Source organism: Xyrauchen texanus, chromosome 13 (assembly GCF_025860055.1).
Source record: "Xyrauchen texanus isolate HMW12.3.18 chromosome 13, RBS_HiC_50CHRs, whole genome shotgun sequence".
In the NCBI taxonomy this organism is placed as follows: Eukaryota; Metazoa; Chordata; class Actinopteri; order Cypriniformes; family Catostomidae; genus Xyrauchen; species Xyrauchen texanus.
The window spans coordinates 32258865-32283773 of record NC_068288.1 but is presented as its reverse complement, the minus strand read 5'-3'; the positions used below and the strand labels follow the sequence as shown (position 1 = coordinate 32283773).

Genomic DNA, 24909 nt, shown 5'->3' with positions numbered 1-24909 from the left:
ATACAGGGAAAACACCATCATGAGCATCGCACGCTCTGTTTGTAGCAGATGACAGTAAACACAGTGCAAATTCACACTGTAGCATGAGGCACACACTTATTTAATTAAAAAGCAGTCTTTTGTGGTTTAATAATCACTTTGAGTCAAGTAGTGACAGGTGTCTGACTTTTCAGAGTGGGAATCTGCATTTCATAAGCTCCTTGGCCAAAAAAGAAAAACCACAGAAACACTTCAAAATAAAAGATCTGTTAAGATTGAAGGTAAATTTATAGGAAGAAAAGTATGACAGAAATATATTACCAATGTAAAGTTATGTAATATTCACTGTAATACTACTACTACTACTAATAATAGTAAATCAGTATTAACTGTGCTATAGTTATTAGTATCTAACATCTGTGATGCTCTGTTATGCAGCTGTTAATTGAAACTCCAATGTTGTATTTTGGATTGTGCTGTGTGGTTGTGTACAAGCAATTAATTTAATACAAATATGTAACACAGTTGAAGGATGGGCAAGGAGGAGGCGAGAACCGGCTTGTCAACATAAATTATATTTTAATGAGAAACTCAAAAACACATAAACAAACACACATGACGGACATGTCCGTAATTCTCTCTCTCTCGAACAATCGTCACCGGCCGCCTTTATCCCTCGCGCGCCTCATCAGGCTGATTGGGGACCGGGCGCGCGATATTCCGACCGGCCCCGCCCCCCTCCGCTCCACAAAATAATACAATGATTTGAAAAAAAAAAATACAAAAATAAATCCAATTATGTTGAAAATTAATAATATTTTCATTTGATAAGTTAATGAATTCATTCATTTAAATACCATTTTGATGATACATTTCAAATAAACTGGATTATAAAACTGAAATAAACTGTTTAATACGGAGTTTAAAAAAAAAAAAAAAATGTATCAGACTCTGTATCAGTGAGTACACAAAAAAATTAAGTATCAGTAAAACAATTTGTATTGGGACATCCCTAATATAAATGACTTTTTGTCATTAATAGAGCTTGTCGGTGTGAAACACCATCTATTTTCATTGTATGGAAAAGAGCAGTTTTTAAACGTCTTGTAAATGAGAGAATACATATTAATCTAAATACATAAACACATTGCAACATTTCCATCACCCCATATTTGCTATTCACCTGGAATACAATTATCATGGTCAGGAAGAGATAAATGGCCGAGACCACTGGAGACAAGTCTGTTCCTTCTGGGCTCAGGACATCAAAGACTGGCCGCTTATCTCCATACTGAAACATCCAGAGGCCATGCCCTAGAGGAGGATTCAGACACAAACTCTGTATAAAGAATGTTACAATGGAATCATAGTTCCTGTCCTTTTAAGAGACACTAAAAATGTTCAAGGTGTCTAAAAACCACAGCTTTCTCCAGAATACTTTCTCAAACCAGATACATTGATCAACCACAAGGAAACGGTTTATACCAGGGTTTTTGCAGAAAGCTGAAACACCATCCAAACGAGAATTCATTTTTCCTTACAATGCTGAAGGGATTATGATAAAGCAGTTTCACACACCTTGGTTTGTCAAGGCCTTTGTGCCCATGTAAAGGCATAAGTGGCGATCTGATGTATGCATGATGCATGAAGAGTGTGAATGTATGTGGAGCAGACCAAATAACAAATGTCATTGGATCAACAATTAAACACAGCGGAAATAATTTCAAATAACAAACACACTATTAACTCTACCAAATTGTATGCACACCAATTTAGAATATCTACAACTGTCCCTCACATCTGCATATATGTGCTCAAGAATCTTGGGAAATCCCAGTGTTTGCCATTAGAATTAAGCCCCACTATTGCAGTACAATTCATTGGAAAGTTGAGGAAACAAAGAAAGCACCAATTCTGGAACATTTGTAAATAAAGCGAAGCAACAGATATCCATCCATCCATCTTCAACCGCTTATCCGAAGTCGGGTCGTGGGGGCAGCTGCTCAAGCAAGACGGCCCCAAACTTCCCTATCCCGAGCAACATTAACCAGCTCTGAATGGGGGACCCCGAGGCATTCCCAGGCCAGTGTGGAGATGTAATCTCTCCACCTAATCCTGGGTCTTCCCCGAGGCCTCCTCCCAGCTGGACGTGCCTGAAACACCTCCCTAGGGAGGCGGCCAGGGGGCATCCTTACCAGATGCCCAAACCACCTCAACTGACTCCTTTCGACACAAAGGATCAGCGGCTCTACCCCGAGCTCCTCACGGATGACTGAGCTCCTCACCCTATCTCTAAGGGAGAAGCCCACCACCCTTCTGAGGAAGCCCATTTCGGCCGCTTGTACTCGCGACCTAGTTCTTCTGGTCATGACCCAGCCTTCATGACCATAGGTGAGGGTAGGAACAAAAATTGACCGGTAGATCAATTGACTCAGCTCTCTTTTCGTGACAATGGTGCGATAGAGCGAGTGCAAACCGCCCCCGCTGCCCCGATTCTCCGGCCAACCTCCCGCTCCATTGTCCCCTCACTCGTGAACCAGAGGTACTTGAACTCCTTCACTTGGGGCAATACCTCCTTCCCTAAGCAACAGATAATAAAATAATAAAACATTTCCCGGATCTCATGTTTGTTATTTACAGAGGCGTTATGGAGAAACCACATGTATACAGGAGTAAAGAGAAAGCTGATAAAATGGCCAATTTAGAGTCATTAAACGGCTTTCTGGTGTCCATGTAAACGAGGTCAATGACAAACGCTCCACTCAGCCATTAACTTCTAACTTTCATTGAATCACATTCTAGAAAAAGCTGTCCTGATGTGTTACTTACCAATTGCAGAAAAGAGGCACATGACCAAGAGTATGATGACACACCAGAACACATCTATGTTCATTTGCCGCTCCAGCTTGCTGCGTTTGTAGCGAGGGCCATTGTTGTTTAGCATTGCTTTCGTCTCATGACCTGAGAATAAGTAAACAGTTGCACCATTTTGGGACATGGAATAATATCCTTTTTTAATAAAATGCTGGAAATAAAATTAGACATGTTTTATGAGATTCATTAAAGAAATAAATGAAAAAAGAAAACAGATGATCAAAATAGCTGCAAGCTACAGCACTGCCTCACTTTGAAATTACAATTGAGGAAGGCCTGAAGTCACACAGAAGCCAAGAGTGGAACAAGGGCAGCGTACCTGCATAAACGACAATTCCTACAGCTTCCTCTGTGTTGCGTATGGTGCAGCCCCTGAGCAGCAGATTGTCTTTGTAAAGCCCGTCTCTCCTACCACTGTGATGGATTCTGTCATAGACAACATACAGCCTCATTCATCACACTTGTAATACCGCATGTCTACAAGAACTACACATAATCCAGTTTCAATCAGAATGACTCCATTCATGTCCTCATTTGCAAGAATTACATCAGATTTCAAAGTTAACAATGCTAGCAAATAAGTCCAATTGCTGTGAATATGGTCAAGGGAGACCTACATAACTACGTCCCTTGTTTTTGACCACATTAATCCATCATTGTTGACAGTCCAAAGGGTTTCCCTCAGGATCTCTCTTTCTCAGCACAAAACCAATAATAAAGCCATGATCTCGCAAAAACTGCTCTGTACAGGTAAAGCACAGAGGCCAATTAGATCCTTCATTCAGTCACAGCAGCACTTTTTGTAAAACCCCAAAGCCTCATCATAAATAAAAACCTGAACCAAAGATGATAAATGAGTGTGAGGGTGGGGCAAGGAATGAAATCTTTAATCCAAACATATCTGAGACCCAGAGGAAATGCGTGACTCGAACACCGGGAGAGTTCAAGAGGCCCCGGGACTAAGCTTCTTGATAAAAATGGCAGCAAATGCAAATTGAATGTGCATCGAATGAGCTATGAATGTTAAACACCTGCAGTGGAAGCTCAATAAGCTTTTAAAGCAAGCTTTAATCCCATTGATAACTGAAGGATTACATCGGTGTTGGTTAAAAAGCTGTTCGCTGTTTCCTCTGTCAATTACCTGATATGGCACCTGGTAAAGTTATATATATATATATATATATATATATATATATATATATATATATATATATATATATATATATATACACACACACACACACACACACACATACACACACACACACACACACACACACACACACTGTCAATATTGTGTAGGTTCCCCTCGTGCTGCCAAAACAGTGCCAACAGCATAGCATTCTGAGATGATGTTCTTCTCACCACATTGTACAGAGTGGTTATCTGAATTACCATATACTTTGTCATTCGAAACAGTCTAGCCATTCTCTGTTGACTGCTCTCATCAACAAGGCACTTTTTGTTTTTGGCACCATTCTGAGTAAATTCTATTGACTGCTGTACGTGAAAATCCCAGGAGATCAGTATTTCCAGAAATACTCAAACCAGCCCATCTGGCACCAACAATCATGTCACAGACCAAATCACTGAGATTATTTCCCCATTCTGATGGTTAATGTGAACATTACCTGAAGCTCCTGACTCGTATCTGCATGATTGTATGCACTGCAGCGCTGATTAGATAATTGCATGGATGATTGTTGATGCCAGACACCGCATCTTTTTGTTATTTTGAGCAGTTGTCATTTTCGGCAAATAAATGCTCTAAATGGCAATATTTTTATTTGGAGTTTGGGAGAAATGTTGTCAGTATTTTATAGAATAAAACAATTTTTAATTTTACTCAAAATCAAATAATTATAAATAGTAAATCCAGAGAAACTGCTAAGTTTGCAGTGGTCTCTTAATTTTTTCTAGACCTGTACAGTATATACATACATACTTCATCTTACTTGGTTATAGTCTCATTTATTTGTATCTTGAAGGAAGCAAACCAAAGATAACACCAATTTCATTATTAATGTTATGCCTGACATCAGTGCAAAAAAAAGGAGTTAAAAACAAAACTCAAAATGGTTATAATAATATGGATAGTTCTGATGAAATTCGAATTAGTTAGGTCATATTCGAAGCCACTGTAAAATAGCCAGATCACTTGAATTACATATTATGGTGTGTTCACTTCAAGTTAGATTCAAGTGAGATACACTTCAACCTAAACAGCCCTGGATGAGATAAAGCTCAGCAGTTTGCTCAGATATATTATCTATGTATGCTAATCCCAAGCCTTTGACCTAGGCTGTATGCTTTAGCCACCATTTAAGACTGCAAGATAAACTGAGAATAATCTTTATCCACAATTTTTAAGTCTACAAATCAGATTAGAGTTTTCAAAAGTGAAAATAAATGCTTAGAAAATAATAATTTTTTGTAACCCCCCCACCCCCACAAAAAACAGCTTAAGGCTAGTATACACTACACGACTCAAGCTCGTCTCTTTTGATCATTAAGCGACTGACCTGTGACGAGAAGCCTCAGATCTCACGATGAACGTTTGTGTATTGTATGCACTCCTGCGACATGCCGGACAGATTTCAAACCAGCTAGATATCTAGATGTCTTGTCCTGACAATCGAGAGTGTGACAATGAGCCACAGCCTATGAAATATTGAGAGAGCACAAAAGGAGATCAAGGTATTGGGTAGCAGGAGACAAAAAATTCTTAGAAAATAAAACATCACCAAAATCTCCCTACACGCTATCTTTATTATTTTAATTTGCTGGCAAAAGCTGTACATTGACCAAAAGTACAAAAAGTACAAAAGCTGGTGTGAGCTGTTCTTTCATGTTTGCTGGCATCTTATCACTAATAAACTGCACGAGTTAATGAATTAATTTCGTTTTTGTAAAACGTGTGTTTTGGACGATCCGTTTGAAATGGGTAAAAAGGTGTGTAATGGGGTCCAAGCTGTTTTCAGATTTGTTCACTTCAAACACATTCAGAGATTGGGCTTGTAGTGCCACAGCAGCGGAGCGCTGCATAGTAAAACAACGATTGAAAGGGAAATAAACCTAGCAAAAAAGCAAATGCATGTACATATAAAAGAATGTTATGAAAAAACTTTTCTTACTTTGCTTTTTCTTTTTTGTGCTTTATTAATATTCATTAATATACAGATATAATGATTGATGTATGTCCTCATGCGGACACCCCCCTCAAAATCCGAACACATGTGGTCAAAAGAGACAACCAGGTGTAACAATGATGTGTCTCACTTGCACACTTGTGATTAGATCAAAAACTTATCTTAAAAGGAGATAGCAGTTCACTCAAAAATTAAAATTCTCTCATTATTCACATACCCTGATGCCATCCCAGATGTGCATGACTGTCTTTCATCAGAAGATTTTTAGAAGATGAAGCTCTGTAAGGTCCTTATAATGCAAGTAAATGGGTGCCAGCACTTTGACGGTCCAAAAGTCACATTTAGGCAGCATAAAAGTAATCCATGCAACTCCAAATGATCAAGGAATTTCTTCTGAAGCAAATCGATATGTTTGTGTAAAAAAATTAAATTAATAATTCAAATGTTATTCACTTTTAAAAAGTGCTTCCTGCCTGCAGTTGAATCATCACGTAGCTGTCGCATAACGTGAGTGCGTCGGGGAGTTAATGCGAGAATTTGGAAATGGTAGTTTACAACAAAAGAATGATTCTCACGCGAGAGTTCGGCCATTTCAAAGAGCATCAGAGCCCTGGACAAAAGTGCCGATTTAAAGTTATTTTTTTTTTATTATCGACTTATTTTCTAAATAAACCCATCGATTCACTTCAGAAGACATTCATTGCACAACTGGAGTCGTGTGGATTACTTTTATGCTGCTTAAATCTGACTTTTGGACCGTCAAAGTGCTGGCACCCATTTACATGCATTATAAGGACCTGACAGAGCTCTATCTTCTTCTAAAAAGGAAGAAAGCTAGTCATACACATCTGGGATGGCATCAGGGTAAGTGAATAATGAGAGAATTTTTTGGGGTGGACTATTCCTTTATTACCAGGTGTACACAGGGCCTCACTAGGGGACGAATAGTCAAGTAGTTGATACACCATGTCTGCGATCAGTCGTGCAGTGTGCACACCAGCATGATGGAAAACAAGACTACGATTCGTAGAGTGCTGACACAGCTAGTGTAGTATCATGTAGTGTGCACTTGGCTTTAAAATAAAACTTGGGCAAAAAATACAAATAAAAAATGTATTTCACTTATACATTAGAATTTATATTCTAATGCCAATCAAGGTTACATTTTCAGATTAATATTTTCAAAATATTTGCTCAATTTCTCACATTCATAAAATGTTATCAATATAAAATAAAATACTATATATAGTTACATTTTTCACATTAATTTTCATGAAATATCAGTCCTAAAAATTATTTGTAGCTAAAAATAAATAAAATAAATAAAAAAAAATCACATATTCACAAATTATTAAAATACTAAAATAAATATATTTTGTTAATTTAGAAATTAACTAAACTATTAAATAAAAAATAAATATCAGTAAAATAAAATTTATATTTTTAGCTAAATTTTCACATTCCCAAACTATTATCACTATAAAAGTTAATGTTTTAGTAAAAAGCAATTGACATATTACAAAATATCAGTTTAAAACTAAATCTATATTTTGCTACATTTTCTTGTGTAAAATGTCACAAAAAAATATTGATTGCAGGTGTTAGAATATCAATACAGTATCATGAAATATACAATTTTTCCCACTTCTAGTTTTAAGCTGGTGTGTTTAGATACAAGTATATTCTGCATTTGTTTTATTTTCACTTTTGAGAAGCCTTGTTAATCTGTTTTTTTTAGAAAAGATAGTTCAGCACATGTTGCGCAAAGCACCAAAGTCCAATGAAGATGAATAAGAAACAAGTGAGTAAAAGATCACAATATGTCAAAGTTTTGAATCGCAAAGCATTAATCAAAGAATCATAGTATTATTGTATTGTGTATATGTGTATCAATATAATATCCTATAACCAGATCCTCTGCTGATTCCTACTCCTACTTTCAACAGAGACGACTTCAGAGGGAGAAATTAACTTCGCATATTTCATTTTAAGTATGCCAGCATTATTTATGGTCTGCTTACAGCCCTAGTAATGAAGAAAAGACTTATCCGTCCATTCCTATGGTCCTCCATCAGAGACTCCGTCTGTGTGCGTGAAGTGTGCATTAATTAGGCAGCATAACAGGGTTGAAAAGTCATAAGAATTATGCTAGGGTAAGAGAAATGTACTACGCCTCTCCATTAGAACTATATTAAAGTAGATATACATGGGTCACATGAATCTCAGTTGCTAATGGATTTTTAATCACCATCGGCAAAACAAAAGAGAGACTGATCTGTTTTGTTAGAACTGGTTTACAAAAAGGAAAAGTCATTGCATGTAATGAATGAGTATATTTCCATATGGTAAATTACATTATTAGCATTAGATACATAGTCAGGGACATATTTTATTAACAATAAAGTAGACCATGTAATTGTGACTCTTCGCTATTGTCATCAAGTTTCCTAGAAACTCTGGTATTTTACAGATTCATAATGTTTTTAATGGTTCCCATTAAAATTCTCGGCAGGTTAATGTGTTCCATACCTTGTGGTTTAAGTCAAGTTTATTTAGTACCAACAGAAAGCCAAACTACTTCAGGTTATTTTTCAGCTCATCTTTGTCTAACACAAACTTGACAATTTGACAATCATTATTGCAAAGAACTCGAGGGCAATGAAAAAGAGGTTTGACTGTTGTAAAGGATGATGTCTGAGCCAAGATGATTGATCAACATAGAAATAATACTTAGTTACTTAGCAAACAAGCATTGAATATTGTGTTATTTAATTTGACCTCTAAAGTGTCCTGATTATCTGAACACCTAAGGGTGAAGAAATGTCCTTGCCATTGAGAATTTTGGGTCGAATTCACCAATATAATTTTCTTCCATAAATTATTTTATTAGTTAATACTGCATTGTACTTACATGTATCCTCGAAACCTGTTGAGGTCATTGTTGGGCTTCTCACATTCAATAATGCTGTTGTATTTTAATGGGTCAAACTCGCAGTCCTGCAATTGAAGAATACATTTGGTCATTTGTGATTTGCACAATAAAGCTCAAATTAATGTATGAGTCATATGGACAAAATATTTTATATTTTTATCTTGCTTTTTTGTCATTTTAGAGGTTGACTGCCCACAGTCCGATTCACTTTCATTATATATAAAATAGCAACCAGGATATCAGTAAAAAAAAATTAAATAGGTGTTCCATGGAATAAAGTCATACAGGCTTGGAAGGACATGAGCTAGAGAAAATTATTGAAAAATAGAATTTTAATTTGCGGATGTACGATACCTTGAAACATGATTTCAATTGTTAAATTGTTTTTAGATCAACCAACTAATTGACATTTTAGAACATAACACAGGATGAGCAGTACTAAGGCAAATTAATATTTTACTTTGGTGATTGGTGTGAAATTACTGAAATGATCTCAATTGGCAAACGCAGACCAGCTGAATACACAAACATGAAAAGCACCACCATCACATTAACTGTTCTTGACACCAGGATACTTCCTTTCACTTCTTTACCCAACTTTTGGGATCTTAACTGCAAATACTGCACAGTCCTAAAGACTTATAATGAAATGTTGAAATGAATCAGTGTAGTTGGAGATGTGGTCTCACCAGGTCGATGAAGCTGCGCACCACCTGCCTCTGTTTGAGGTTGGTCTCTCCGTCCAGTGTGGCCGTCTCAATGTGACACAGGCGGTCAGGGTCGCTGGAGCTGAGCAGCAGAACGTCCGCAGGCAGAATCTCATTGCAGCGCAGACGAATGAAATCTCCGACCAGCACCTCCTTCCAGTATTTCTCGACAAAGTGTTTCTCACTCCTATAGAGATACGAGAAAACACGCGTGGAAGACTTATTCAGGATACTTTGGTCCAAAGTTCTGTGGTTTAAGATGCTTAAGCACGGACCCATTAAGACCAAATGCTCTCTTGTGCTAAAAAAACTAGATGCAGTGCAACGAATACAACAGAACACCGATGTTTCAAGACAAGCTATAAAACAACTGACATTCAATTTAACTTAAAATAAAAAATAAAATGTATTTCACGATACTGTATTATATTATATTCTAATGCCAATCAAGGTTACATTTTCAGATTCATATTTTCAAAATATTAATATAAAATAAAATTGCAAATCAATTCAACTCAATTGCAAAATCGTTCCAGTATACTGAAACATTTGCTCCCTAAACAAAATCTTACAATGCACCGTAAAAACCAGGGAGCATCGTTGTTCACTATGTTCCCTTACCGGAAACATTGTCACGTCTTCTGAAGTCTCTCAAGCCACCAGGAAATTAGCACAAGTGTAAATATATACGATGTCAAAGCATTAATTTCTCTTTAAAAGAGATGTTATTTGTAATGTTGGTCATCCATACTGACCATGAAAGGGAAATAATCTTTAAAATGTTAAAGTTGTTAAAAATAGTTTTAAAATACACTCCTTCATATTTGTATTTCTAATTTATATTTATAATCTTAATTGAAAATGAACAATAGTGTCATTTATACGGCGACGGTACTGATTAATAACAGCTGTGCTTGAATGCGTGAGCTCGTTAACGTGTCTGGTGATCGAGTCACAAGTGTCCCAATGTTCAGTGGATGAACACCCTTCCCAGTGCCTGAATTAGTGTCTACGATATACTGATTCATAACTTAGGGAGCTAGGGAGCTGATTGAGGTGCATTCTCTGTAATTGTACATTTATGGCATTTTATTTGGTGGGGGTGGGTGTATGGGGGATCATGAATATTGGGAGACAGAGTAAAAATTTGATTTGACACGTTCTGTGCCATGTGTGTCCAAAGATGATACCCATACACTACAATTTAATTTTGCAATGTTTCTTTTAATATCCTTCTCTTTAAAGTCAGTTGATGGTTTAAAAGGAAAAAGAAACATGAAATCTAATCACACATTGCCCAGATATGGTATAAAATAACGGACAGCTCTTATCTCGTTAATGTGCACTCAACTCAACCAAAGCAACCTGCTCACTGAACTGTCGATATTCTTACAGTATTTTTACAGTTCCATTTTAGCACTTGTTAGAGCCGTCAATTGAGCAGATACACGAAATAAATAAATAAATAAATAATAATAATAATAATAATAATAATAATATAATAAGTCAAAAGTAAAATGAGGGGCAGTCCACATGTTGTTACACTTGCACTGATGCCACAGTATACTACCCTAGACTCAAGCAATAATCACTGTGAAATAACACATTGTTTTTTTTTTTTCTTCATTGCAGTTGTATGTAGGGTAGCAACATTCCCAGATAGCAGAGGTATTATGCTGAACTCAGTGGTGAATTGAGCACAGGCCAGGGCCTGTTCAAAAAGACAAATCAGAATGGAACAGAACACGAGAATCTCGAGACACACATTTCCAAGTTGAACTCCTTTCCTGAAAAAGCGTTTAAAAAAAACTTGTATTGTAATGTGAGAAATGCTTATGAGAGAGCAAGACAGAACGGACAAGTACCTCCACCAATTGTAATGGGCTGTTCACACCGAACGCTTTTGCAACCATCCATTTGTTTTTCTATGTAAATGCGTGCTAGACGAATGTCTTTGTTTCGCTTTGTTTTTTCAGCTTCTAATGCAGGAGTGCTGTTTCATTAGATGCTGTTTCTAATTAAAAACAACTTTAAAAAGCATCTTCGGACACCTGCTTTCTGTTAAACCGTATTTATTGCGCGGTGTCTAGCCTTTTTTAGTGCAAGAATGTGATCAGTCTTCGTCAATTATTGTCACATATCCAAAATTCAAATGCACAGTTTTAGCATTCGAATGTGCATATTTTTTTCTTAAATTCAATAAATATTCTAATTTTTATTTGACAGCCCTAGCAATTGTTATGCATTTCAACCTAAATACTTATAAATCATACAAATTATGCAAATGTATGTCCACAGCACAAATGTATTTTTTTAGCAAACATGACAGCAGACAAACAAAATAGAAATTGCAGAAAGCCTCTAGTTCTATAAGCCCGTGTGACTGCTGTGTGCATTTTCCATTTCCCTTTTTGATCTGTAACACGTAGGACCTAATCATACTGTTGTCACGGTACCAAAATGTCAGTAGTCGGTAGGCTACAAATATCAGTGAAATTTCACGGTACTCGATATAATTTTCGGTACCAAAGCAAAAAACAAAAACAGGTGACTGAACAACACATTTATTAACAAAGTTAACAAATTAACAGCTGAACTAAGAACAAAAATATATCATTCAGCAACACTTCAATTTAAATATATTACTGTTGAATAATAACAAAACTGTACAATGTATGCTTAAAGTATTTTTGAACACTTATATAAGATTTGCTTCAACTTTTACTTGAAAATAACTAAAAATTAACTAAATAAACAAGCATATACAATATAATGAATAAAAAACAATTTCCAAACTAATGCGCAAGGTGCTGCATATTGCCATTTTTCTTCACGATAAGAAATGCACAGTGACATTATGATTAAATAAGTAGCGAGCCATCGCGTTCTAATCTAGCTGCATTAAGCGTCCGCGCTCGAGGGATGAGCGTCCCCGAGGCAGAGTCTCTCTTAGCCGGGTGCAGTTTCAATCTCTCCCCTTAGATCGGGACATTTGCGCAACTCATAGAAGAGGCACCGACCACACCGAGAAATGCCAGTTTCTGAGTTTATAGTTATTAACATGAGCTGCTTCTGTATTATTTGAATTTTAATAAAGTTATATTATATAAAGTTAAATTAAAATAACTGCATTTAAGATGTAACGCATGTTTCCTTTAAAGAGCTCCGGCTCCGCTTATTCCACAACGAGAGTGCTTCTGAATTTTTTTTAATATATATATTTTTTTTTTATAATTCCCTAATACTTTGGGATCTACATAAGATGAAGCTGTGAAAGTTTAGAGTGCATCTGGACTGTGATCTGTGTAATTCTTCTCCGTCAGGTTTGAGCTGCAGTGCTGCTCTCACGCTTCATCATTACAGTTTATTGTGATTTCATGTTACCTTAAATGAGATCAAACGACTATTAGACAACGGAAAATTCCCGACAATTTTTTATTTTTGACGTTGTTGATAATGTCGACTAAACATTTCAGCCCTAATGCAAATGATAATATGCTTTTAAACTCACCTGCTTTAGTTGCTTGAATAAATCCGGGTGTCTGTCTTTCGGGTGCTTTATTAAGTTTGATGTGTTTCCTCCTTTCGTCAGAAAATAGTGAAAGCAGCGTTTACAAATAGGTTTTTGCTGATCTATGATGTTTCCCTTTTCATCAGCCTCAAATCCAAAGAATTTCCAAACCTGGCTTTTTCCACTTTTCTTTTCGACAAGATTCAGTTGAGACTCCGCAGCAGCAGCTACTTTGCTTGTCGTCATCTTTTGCTTGTTGTGAGCGTTCGAAAGTTCCCAACTCTGATTGGGAACCGGGTAGACCCAGTACTCAGTACTCCAATACCTTCAGAAATTCTGCTATCTTAAATTAGTCTTAATTAGTTAAATCGAGTACTGACTTGGTATCGGAGTACCGGTATTTTTGACAACACTAAAACAAGCAAAAGCAAAAATAAAAAAAATTCTAGAGCTAATACATTTCCTAAAAATGGACATCCAAATATGTGGAAAGCAAGACAATGTTGTGAAAATGTTAATAATACCAAGCTATAGAAAGTATTTGAATTGTTGATTAGGTTTCCAGGAGTGTTGGTTATTCATGTTTTTAAGACATTACAGACATTCCCAGGTAGCAATAAGTCGGCGGTCCGCTGGCGGTGCGCCGGCGGCAGTAGAAGCGGCAGAATGGCGATATCGCAAACACGTTTGACGGCGGTCCGCCGTCAAACTATATAATAATATATATATAATATATATATAGGATTTACAAACTATAATAGAATTGTTAAGCACTGACGGAATGAAAGAAGCCAATACTAAAGTCACGGTAAGTAGAATATTTGATACCAGATAAAGTGCAAATATCAAGTATTAGATGTATAATCTAGGATTTACAAGCTATATTTAAAAATAGAATAGTTAAGCACTGTAACAATGAAATAAGCAGCAAATTGTATATGAAATAATTGAGATCTTTGGTATCAAGGAATGTGCAGGATAACAGGTATAATATACAATTTGACATTCAACTTACACATGACAACAAGTGGGAATAAATATAATTAACAGCAGAAAATCTGGCTGTAGAGAACACAGCCAATCAGAATGTCTGGAGAGGTTGGGGACTGTGTGGCGTAGTGGGCTAAGAATCACCGGTTTTCCCCGACCTCCAGAATGAGGCAGTGCAAATTAGCATATCTTCAGTGATTCCTCGTGCACCTGTATAAAAGGACAAACCATCCCATATTCATCCAAGGAGCTGCCCTCAAAGCAGGGTCACGAGAAAAAAAAAAAAAAAAAAAAAAAAAAGAACAATTTCCACAGTGAACAGTGTGGATTGGGTGAGTGTAGTCTGACACTTTTAGCAGGCTTTTTTAGGGGTCTTGATGTTACTGACTGCAGGATAAAGAAAGGGTTCCAGTTGTCAGTGATGCTGGGGTGTCAGTAATCAGCCTAGGTTTAAGGGGTCGGCTGTGGGTCCCTCTCAGCTGTGCGGCGCCTTTTTCCACCTTCATGTTCAGATGCTCCTTTCAGGTAACGTTAACCTGGATCGCCTCATCAGTGGCATCCTGTGTTGCCGGGTTCTTCCGGATGGCTCCTGTAGAAAATAAAGATCTGTCATTCCATTTGAATGGCATAAGGTCATACACATCTACTTAAATATAAAAAAATATCCAACTTACTTTGAACAATGGTCTTCAGGAACATGTCTCTAAAACATGCTTTATCCCCTACACCAGTCCAGGTTGTATTGATGGAAAGGTGATTAGAGAAGATACTCTGAAGCATTCGCCACACGGTTGTCTTTAGGTCCCTCCCACATTTGATTGCCAAAAACCGAAGCTGAAAATACAAAAAAAAACATGTTACAAATTACATTTCTCTGAAGCTTCTCATAAATTTAAAATGTGACAGGCTGTGGATTCAGACTGTAGAATATGCAGTGTACGATCTTAATTTTACTTTTTAGATTACCCTATACCGTTATAAACGAAATCGGCACACTTACAAATCGTTGCTGGAGCGCTTTATCCTGCCTCAAACTGTTGTCAAGCAACGCCAAATCTTCCTGGGTGTCTAGGGGGGAGTAACAGATCCCCTGGCAGGGATAACTCTCCAACAGACACATTGGCACTGAAACGTTGCAGCATATCATTTTGTCGTCCATGCTACGCACAACATCGCCAAATTCCAAGACGTCACAGCATTAGGGTTTGATCTGCACCTACAGGGGTTCCCAGAATAAAAGAATAAAGTAGTCAGTCCTGGTCCTTCAACTACTAAACTATGACATTTATATCTAGGTCTACTACATGTACAGGTGGCCCCAGTGGGAATTAAACCAACAACCACAGGTGTTGTTTGCAAGTTGTACCTGATTGCCCAGTGCGAGCAAATGTCTTCAACATTGTCCCAACTTGCTTCACCTGCTCTTGAAGCGAGCCGCTGTCATCTGGGAAGTAACAATATATTGATTAGCAATACACTAAATATAATAGTAATATAATATAACCACAATTATCATACCAGTAACTTTCCCTGTAATTTCTATCCACAGTATGTTATGCATGGCATACAAGTTCATAATGAAGAACCCTTATGATAACATCAATTTCATTTTTTTTCTTTGAAGCAGAATATTTGTTTGTAAAAGGGGAGGAAAAAGAAAATGAAATATTGGTATACAGATTTTGGTTGATATATCATACTGTACAGTGAAATGTGCTATTGTTATATCCCTACTCACCTGAAGGACGGATAGATCAGGCAAATCTCCAGTCAGGCCTTTGTAGAGTGTGTGCTCCTGCATATCCACAGGTATTTTAATTCAAACATGCAACATATTGTAATAAATCTACAATATTCAGCCTTTACCTTACACCCTCGGTTGTTGCTCTACACTTTTATTATATTAAATACTTATTTATATAGCTTGCTCACTGTATAATCATGATAGCCTAATACTTATAACACAAGATTGCATCTTAAACTAATGACTGAGTTGAAAACTTGAATAAGAACGCATTTTACACAGAGGGGACCAGCTAGGGAAACTTACCTGCCTACAATAACTGTTTTCATTTGATTTGAGTTACATTAAACATGAATAACCTTAGCCGAAGTCCCCAGGAACATCGGGCTATTAAAGTAACAAGCCTATAACTGCGGTCTTATCAATTCTAGCTTCACCATACACTCAAACTGTGAGGTTTATCTGCTTTTACATACATTGCTCTGTACATAATATACTGTTTTTTGTTCTTTATATACAGATTGTATTAGATTTGCACTACGTGTGTGTATGTGGGTATGTATGAAGGTGAGTGTATGTACGTATATGTATAATTATTTATTTTGTGTTCTTTTTGTTTTTAATTACCTATGTCTTGCTGCTGTTTTTTGGTATTGTTTGTATTGTTGTTGACTGGTAGCTCCTGTCACCTAGACAAATTCCTTGTATGTGTAAGCATACTTGGCAATAAAGCTGATTCTGATTTTCTCATGGACCTGTAACACAATGCCCTGACAGTGACTTCACCGGTGTCCTGGTCTTTATTAGAAACTGAGAGGAGACTAAGTTAATATAATTGATATCACAATTATCACAAAAATTAACAAACAGTCTGCTTTAAAACTAAGAAAAACAAGCTTCTATACTAACGCTACATTAAAAATGAACACGTGGCTGAACTAGCTTAGCCGCTATCTGCCGAACACCACATTAGATTAAAATACTTACCCTTGTAGTTGTGCAGATAACTCGATATGTAGAGTTTAAAGCCCTTGTCCCTCTTGCTTGTCGGAGCAGGGGACCAGGCATCAACAATGCGATGAACATCGCTGATGCGTATTTTCGGAAGATTCTGGAGACATCGAGTAAAAAGACATTTTGGGCGTACGCCAAGTAAACCGGAAACAGATATGGCGACAGCGGAACTTCACAGTTCAGTCTTTGTCATGTGTTTTAGCAATACATTTTTAACATTTATAATGCGTTTAGATTTTTTTTATTGCCTTTACAGGGACTTTAACACTTTCTTAAACATTTGTACAGGTCATAATTGCAAAACCTGTAAAAGGTAAAATAACAAAAAAAATCGAGGTTGGAAAAATGTAGACATAAACGAAATTTCTAAGCAACTGTGAAACCAGAGGATAATTTCGCTTTTCATTGAGTTTATCCTTCACGCCAAAACAGGGATTTTCATGTTTATGATAGATATCACCATGGTTGCAAATTAATAAAAAATAATTAAAGTATACCCGATATTTTGGCCATGTTGCAGATGTCTTTCACTGTTCACTGATACAGGCATTGGTGAAAAGTCTAACTTCATCAATTTATTCTGCTAAATTGTTCATACCCTTTATTAAATATCTATTTTAAAACCTAATCAGAATCAGAAAGATATTTATTGCCAAGTAAGTTTTACAAAAAGGAATTATTTTTGGTTTATTGCATGTCTCAATGTGCATCAATCAAAGAAATGTAAACAATTTTCACCTGTGCATAAATAATTCAATATATTTTACATATATTACTGTATAATCGCTTCAGAGTTTCAAAGTAATTTAAATGTCATTTCCTAAACCTTACCTTATCATGGAATCAAGAGTCAAGAATCTGTTATAAACCCTAATGGCTTTGGAGCAAAAATAATAATAGCCAACATGGCTGGTCGATTTTGAGAGTCTAAGCTGTCCTTGTAGGCTATTTCAAAGCGGCTTGCCGCCGTCGCGTCGATTGCTGCCGTCGGCCGGTCGATTGCCGCGAGGCAACCGCCAGAGAAAATTAAGCGGCGCCCGCCGCCTGATCACGGGCGCATCTCGCAAGAAATGGGAGGGACGAATTCGGCGGCAAACGCTTCATCCCCGCCAGTGGGACGCACCTATAGCCGACAGCTTGGGGACGGCGGCAAAAAGAAGCCGTGCGGACATTTTTTGCTATCTGGGTAGATGCACAGATAAAGTTTAGATGAAGGACATCAATCTAACTATAATTTGTAAGGCCTTTATACTGTGAAAAGGGGAGCATCGCCCAAATCTACATTTATATAACACTGTACTGAGATTTCTTCATCAGAAACAGGTTAAGCAATCAATTCTGGTACAGTTTACATGCCGCTGAGCTGAGATTCCTTCGTCAAAACAGACTTACACTTTAATACTGAAATTAGGGTTTCTTCGCTAAAATCATATTACTCGTACACTGATACCTTTTGAAAATATGCTTAAATGTGTTAAGACTCTTTCAATTACAGTAGAGATGTCAATTCAAGCCATCACTTTATCCGCATCCAAACAAGCCAGCAACTAGTGAATCAAATGCCGTTTCGCATGTCGTGTCCTATTCTGACCGGAATTATTCAATGCACACTTTTAGGTTGACAGTGGTTCAAGCTCATAACCTTTGTTTAATCATGCCCGCATTCTCCACCATTATGTAGCGAATCAGCTCTATGAAATATTCATAATCGATTATAACAAGTTATGATTGATTATTAATATTTCATAGAGCTGATTCGCTACAACAGTGATAACGGTATGGCAACGTTGATGGCAAAGCTGGACGGCGTGTCCCTCAAAGAGGAAAAGGATTGCGCATATGAAGCCTATTCTTATTTTGATGGCATAACGAAGAATAGTTCAGTTTCCATGGAGGACTATATTATTGATTTCGAACACTGATACAACCGAATGAAAAAGTATAATATGATGCTTCCTGATGCTGTGCTGGCTTTTAAGCTATTAGACACGGCCTGTCTCGACGAAAAAAGAAGACAGCTAGCATTGACGGCCTGCACTGAGTTGAAGTTTCCCTCCATGAAGTCTGATCTAAAAAGGATTTTCAGAGGGAAAATGACAGGCTCGTCGAACGGAATACAAGTGAACCAGGACGTGACGTTTTTCACAGAACAAAGAACACAAGTAAGAGGAAAATGTACCGCAACATTCCAAAGTGGACAACTAAAGCAGCCATTACCTGGGACTAATCCACTTGATAAGTTCAGTAAGAGATCCAGATGTGCTATTTGCCAGTGTACATTTCATTGGGCGAAAGACTGTCCCCACAAGAAAACTGAACAAGTAAGAATAACTGATGATGCAAATGTAGAGGAATGTAACATTACATTGTTTACAAAGGCCGCCATGTCAGACGCAGAGATATTTATGACTGAATCGCTGGGATCAGCCATTATTGAGACTGTACTGTGTGTGGGGAGAAATGGTTGGAAAGCTATATTGATGGTCTCACCCAAGATCAAGTGAACCAGCTGATGCAAACAGAAACTCCCAGTTGCAGACAATTTCAGTTCGGAGATGGGAATTTGGTATATTCCACAAGAAATGTGAAACCAGCTAAAATAGGACTGACAAAATGCCAAATTGAAACTGACATTGTTAAGATTGACATTCCACTTCTGCGGAGTACAATTTCCCTGAAGGCGGCAGGGACTATTTTGGACATGGAGAAGGACAGTGCAGTGATGTTCAAACAATCCATTCCTCTTGAATTTACTAGTTCTGGATATTACTGTGTCGATATCAGAGACAAAGAAACAAAAAAAGGCCAAACTGAAGAGGAAGTCCTAAAAGTGACAGATAATATGTCTCCAGATGAAAAACATAAAGTCCTTCTGAAGCTCCATAAACAGTTTGGTCACTCATTGGCAGACAGGCTACAGAGGCTCATTCACAGTTCAGGAAATAGCGACAAAGAATGCTATACTATCTTGCAACAAATAATATATGACTGTGAAATATACCAGAAGTATTATTAGACAAAGCCAAATCCTGCTGTGAGATTGCCCTTAGCCTCGGAAAAAAACGAGATGGTGGCGGTGGATCTGCACGAGTTGGAGCCAGGTGTATGGTATCTCCACATCATCGATCACTTCACACATTTCAGCGCTGGAAACATTGTGAAAACAAAGTCATCTGAAATTGTCAATTCCTTCATTCACACTTGGAGGCTGCACAGTGACAATGATGGAGAATTCAACAACGAAGAGATCAGAGACATAGCTGAAAACTTTAACATTGAGACAAAAACAACAGCAGGATACAGTCCCTGGAGCAACGGACTACTCGAGAGACGCTATAATTCAGAAGGTCAAACGAGAAAATGGATGTGACATGTCCACTGTCCTTGACTGGGCCCTCATGGCTAAGAACAGTATGTTGAATGTTCATGGCTACAGTCCATATCAATTAGTGTTTGGACAGAATCCTAACCTTCCTTCTGTATTAGTTGATAAACTACCCGCTCTAGAAGGTACCACTATGAGTGCTAGAGTAGGAGAACACATTTCACCTTTACATGCTTCTAGGAAAGCATTCACTGAAGCAGAGTCTTCAGAGCGGATAAGAAGGGCACTACGTAAGCAGCTCAGGCCCACAGATGACATGTATGTGACAGGAGACAAGGTATATTACAAAAGAGCAGACTGTCTTGAGTGGAAGGGACCAGGGGTAGTTATTGGTCAGAATGGAGCTGTTGTATTTGTAAGACATGGGGGGACTCTTGTTATCAATCCAGGCTCTGTCATACAAACACATAGGATCAGGAATTTAAGGATAAGAAAACTGAACAAGACAACAGCGAGACCGCAATTGAAAAAGGCAGCTTAAACAATGTAGCAGAAAGCTCAGATAATGAAGAAAACACAGACCGCGAACAGGAAAACATCAGCGACAGGGAAGTGAATACATGAGAAGAGGTTCATCTAAGTATAACACAAACTGAAACAGATCAAAATGTTTGTGGTAACCCTGTATCTTCTACTGATATGAAGTTAAAAACAGGACAGACCATAACATTCATGAAACAGGATGGTGTGGTCTACAGAGAGCCAAGGTTTTAGGCAGAACAGGCAAAGCCTCTGGGAAACACAAAAACTGGTTTCATCTGCAACATATTTAACCTAATGACAGTGATGGTCAAAAGGAGTCTATGGATATGTCATGTGTTGATAATCTTAACATTGAATCAACTGATACAGAGACTGATGCATTCATAACAAAAGACATTTTATTTGATGCAGCCAAACAGGATGAAATTATGAATTGGTACAAAAACAATGTCTTTGATGAAGTTGATGATGCAGGTCAAAAATGTGTCTATCAGATGGGTCTGTAGTCTCAAAGAAACTCCTAATGGTATCATGCCCAAAGTATGACTCGTTGCTAGAGGTTTTGAATAGCTTAATATTCACAAGCTGCAGAAAATTCCCCAACCTGTGCTTCTGACTCTGAGACTATTATTAGCAGTAATCTGTCAAAATAAGTGGCATGTCCATTCTATGTTCATATATTCAAATCTGCTTTCTTACAGGGTGTGCAGTTGTCCAGAGAAATCTATGTCCGGCCCCCTCCTGAAGCTGGAATGGAAAATATTCTATGGAAACTAAACAAGTGTGTTTATGGCCTTGCAGATGCTTCATTTTATTGGTATAACAAGGTGAAAGAAATCATGCTGATTGTCTCAAGTAGATCCAGCAGTATTTTATTGGTTGGATGAACAGTGTAAGTTTACTGGAGTATTTGCATGTCATGTTGATGATTTTCTTTGGGCAGCCTCAGAAAACGTCTCAACAGATGCGATTCCCATACTAAAGTCTGCGTTTCATGTTGGACGTGAGGAACGTGAACATTTCTACTATGTGGGAATGGACTTTGTTTCTATTAATTATAAAAATTCTTAATTCTATTCACGAGACAAATAAGGTAATTAGAAAGCTTAAATCTGAAAACGTGACTCTCAAGTTTCAGAAACAGTTTGGGAAACAGTGATGCTCTGAACTTTAGCATTTTCAGTGATGCTTCCCTTGGAAATCTCCCTGATGGAGGTACACAAGGGGGAACATTGATTGGTCTCATGGGAGTAGGAGGGAAATTTTCTCCTTGCTTTTGGTAATCTAAGAAAATTTGACGTGTGGTGAGGAGTACTCTGGCATGGGAAACTCTGGCCCTGTCAGATGGAATAGACAATGCTGTTTTTCTGGCTACCCTTTTTTCAGAGCTCACAACTGGAAATGCTGAGCTGAATGCTCCTCCCTTGATCTGTGTGACGGACAATCACTCTCTGTTTGATGCCTTTAAGTCAACAAAACAGGTCACTGAGAAACTACTTAGACTGGAAATAAGCAGCATAAAGGAGCTCATACAGAGTAAAAGGATAAAGAAGGTACTCTGGTCAGACACAAAAACTCAACTAGCTGACTGTCTAATCAAAAAGGGAGCATCTGCTCTGGTGCTATTGAAAGCACTCAGTGAAGGGCTCTGGTGCTATTGAAAGCACTCAGTTAAGGACTGTGGAGACTTAAAAAAAACAAAAATATTTTGGGAACATTTTAAAAGACTGATCACTTTCAATTGCATATGCTACAACTGTTTTGTTGTTGTGACTGTGAGCTTTGTTATACAAGTTTATTTATAAATAAAATTGTATTTATATGTTTTTTTGTTTAAAGTATAGGGAGATTGTTAACATGTCATTTCTCCTCTACTCTGTTCACCTCGGCACAAGGTGCTTATACACTATTGGATACTGCACATCGTGCCGTATGTAGTTGAGGGAGATGAACTGTGATGGTGGTTAAGTGAAACCTACCTGTGGACTAAATAAAGAGAATTAATTAAATAAACGTAGTGTTTATTTTGAATAAAAATGACAACCGCTTCAGTCCCTCTCTGCTGTAAAACAGTAGGGCTGAGAAAAAAAATATATTCTGTTACAAATGACGATACTTGTAATTTTAAAATCGTCTCCCTTATACATTTTTTTTATTTATTTATTTAATAATAAAAAATAAAAAAAACATGCTTATCTTAATGCTACAATGATTAATAGATAAATATTGGAAGCTATATTTGTGCAGAAATCCCCATTAACAGGTGTGACGAGGAGGGCGTGGCGTGGCCTGAATCAGCTGATCAGGGGGAGAGCGAGATAAGGGGCGACTGGAGGAGCCGGTTTGGGAGAGACGCATTCGGCCGCGTTGCATGTGTGTCCGTGTTTATGTTTGCTTTAAGTTCGTTTATAGCATACATTTTTATTGTGACTGTTATGTTGACAGCCGGTTCCAACCTCCTCCTTATACCTGTTACAATAGGTTTTCTCTGAGAAGTTTTGTCTCTATAATTCTTTATACTTCCTATAATGGTCCTATAATGCACCGCTGCTACAGCCATCAAAGCGGCGTTTGTTCACTGTCGCATGTGAAAATCCTCTGCTGGGATCAATGTTTCTGTTATGCATAATCCTAAAGTTTATTTGAGAGGTGTTATGGAGACTATGTCAGAATTCATTCTAAAGATTCTCTCTGACACTGCTTTAATAAATAGCTTAGCTGTAAAAAGGCTTATCAAACTGTTAAATACCATAAACTACACGTCACACTGCCGCAATATTTATAATCTAACAGTCAGTGTATTCATGCACAGTGGCAGTTAATTTTGCACATTTACCTGCCACTGTTGATAAGAAATGATGCTGGACACAAAGAAAGCGTGCTTAAGGAAACACAACTGATTATATTTTGAAGAGGAGGAAAGACATGCCGGCGATGCACAAGTCTGATTTGCTTTTTTGTTCAGAAGTTAATTTGCTTTAGCCTCCATTTATGTTGCAAAATGATCATGATAATAGTCATAGCCTATAGTAATATATTATATATTCTAAAATAACTAAATGTGTTTGATACGTTAAAATGATATATTGCATATATTTATTTGTTGAATACAAAAGGATATAATGCAGCCTTATGGGTTCCTTTGCACGAACTAGTCGCCTAGCTCAGACAACACACTGACTGGTCGATTGGTAGTTTTGCACATCCCTACCTTTTACCAGCAAATTATATATTACAGAGAGAAAACAATTTTCATTTCAGACACAACTGTTCTTCAATAGACATTTATTTATGAGAAAAAGGATTTCAAGTTTTTCTTTTCAACTTTTTAATGAAGTTTTTATAGCAAACCACAATACCCAGAATTGCATTATCCCAATACATATCAAATAGGCTAGGAAATATAATTGTAATATTGAACTGGGTGGTCTGTGGACATTCCCAGCCCTAGTAAACAGAAGCATGAATGCATGATCATACGCGTCAGAGTCCAGTCTAGTGTAATCATGAGCAATATCAAGTACAGCAAAATTTAGAGCCTGATCTCATGAAAATTCATGACAGTGGTGAAATTTTGGCAAAATTAGCCAGTATTGCATTGTTCTGGGTATCACGTAGCAGTTCCAAGATGAAATTTCCACTGTGTGGTGATAGAAGGGAGTAAAATTCTCACAAAAAGATGAGGTTTTTAAAGTAAATGTTCGATCAAATTATAAATCAATAAAACCTACCTACCTTAAACCTAAACGATAATGTCATAAAAAGCAAATGTGACCTGAAAAACCCAATTGCAGAAGCAATGTTCAGATGTTCTATGTTCAGACTGTCAGTCCAAATAAACATTTTGTGCATATCCAATTGGAATTTGATCATATTTAGCAAGTCTGAACAGCAAAATAAATAAAGAAAAAAATCATGAAACATGATGGAAATCCATTTCAGCCTGACAGCTCTGATCAGATTTCAAGTGGCATTTTGCTGTATGTAACATTTTCTCACAATGGTAAAGACCATTCATTATATGTCACACATCGTAGCAAGAAACATGCTGGCAAAGGTGCCGGAAATAAGCTGTGTGGTTGCAACGGTATGAGATTTTCATGGTATGATAACCGTGTAAGAAAATATCACGGTTTCATGG

General features: G+C 37.3%; 1 protein-coding gene across 1 annotated transcript in view; it reads right to left on the bottom strand.

Moving 5' to 3' along the window:
• The window catches only part of LOC127653935 (phospholipid-transporting ATPase VA-like), a 97197-nt gene that overhangs the window by 48132 nt on the left and 24156 nt on the right, over positions 1–24909 (bottom strand). The window contains exons 2-6 of the mRNA XM_052140806.1: positions 9624–9828; positions 8914–8999; positions 3173–3279; positions 2809–2940; positions 1163–1293 (exon numbers count right to left, since the gene is read on the bottom strand). Coding sequence (XP_051996766.1) covers positions 1163–1293; positions 2809–2940; positions 3173–3279; positions 8914–8999; positions 9624–9828 — 661 coding nt within the window. The remainder of the gene's footprint in view (positions 1–1162; positions 1294–2808; positions 2941–3172; positions 3280–8913; positions 9000–9623; positions 9829–24909) is intronic.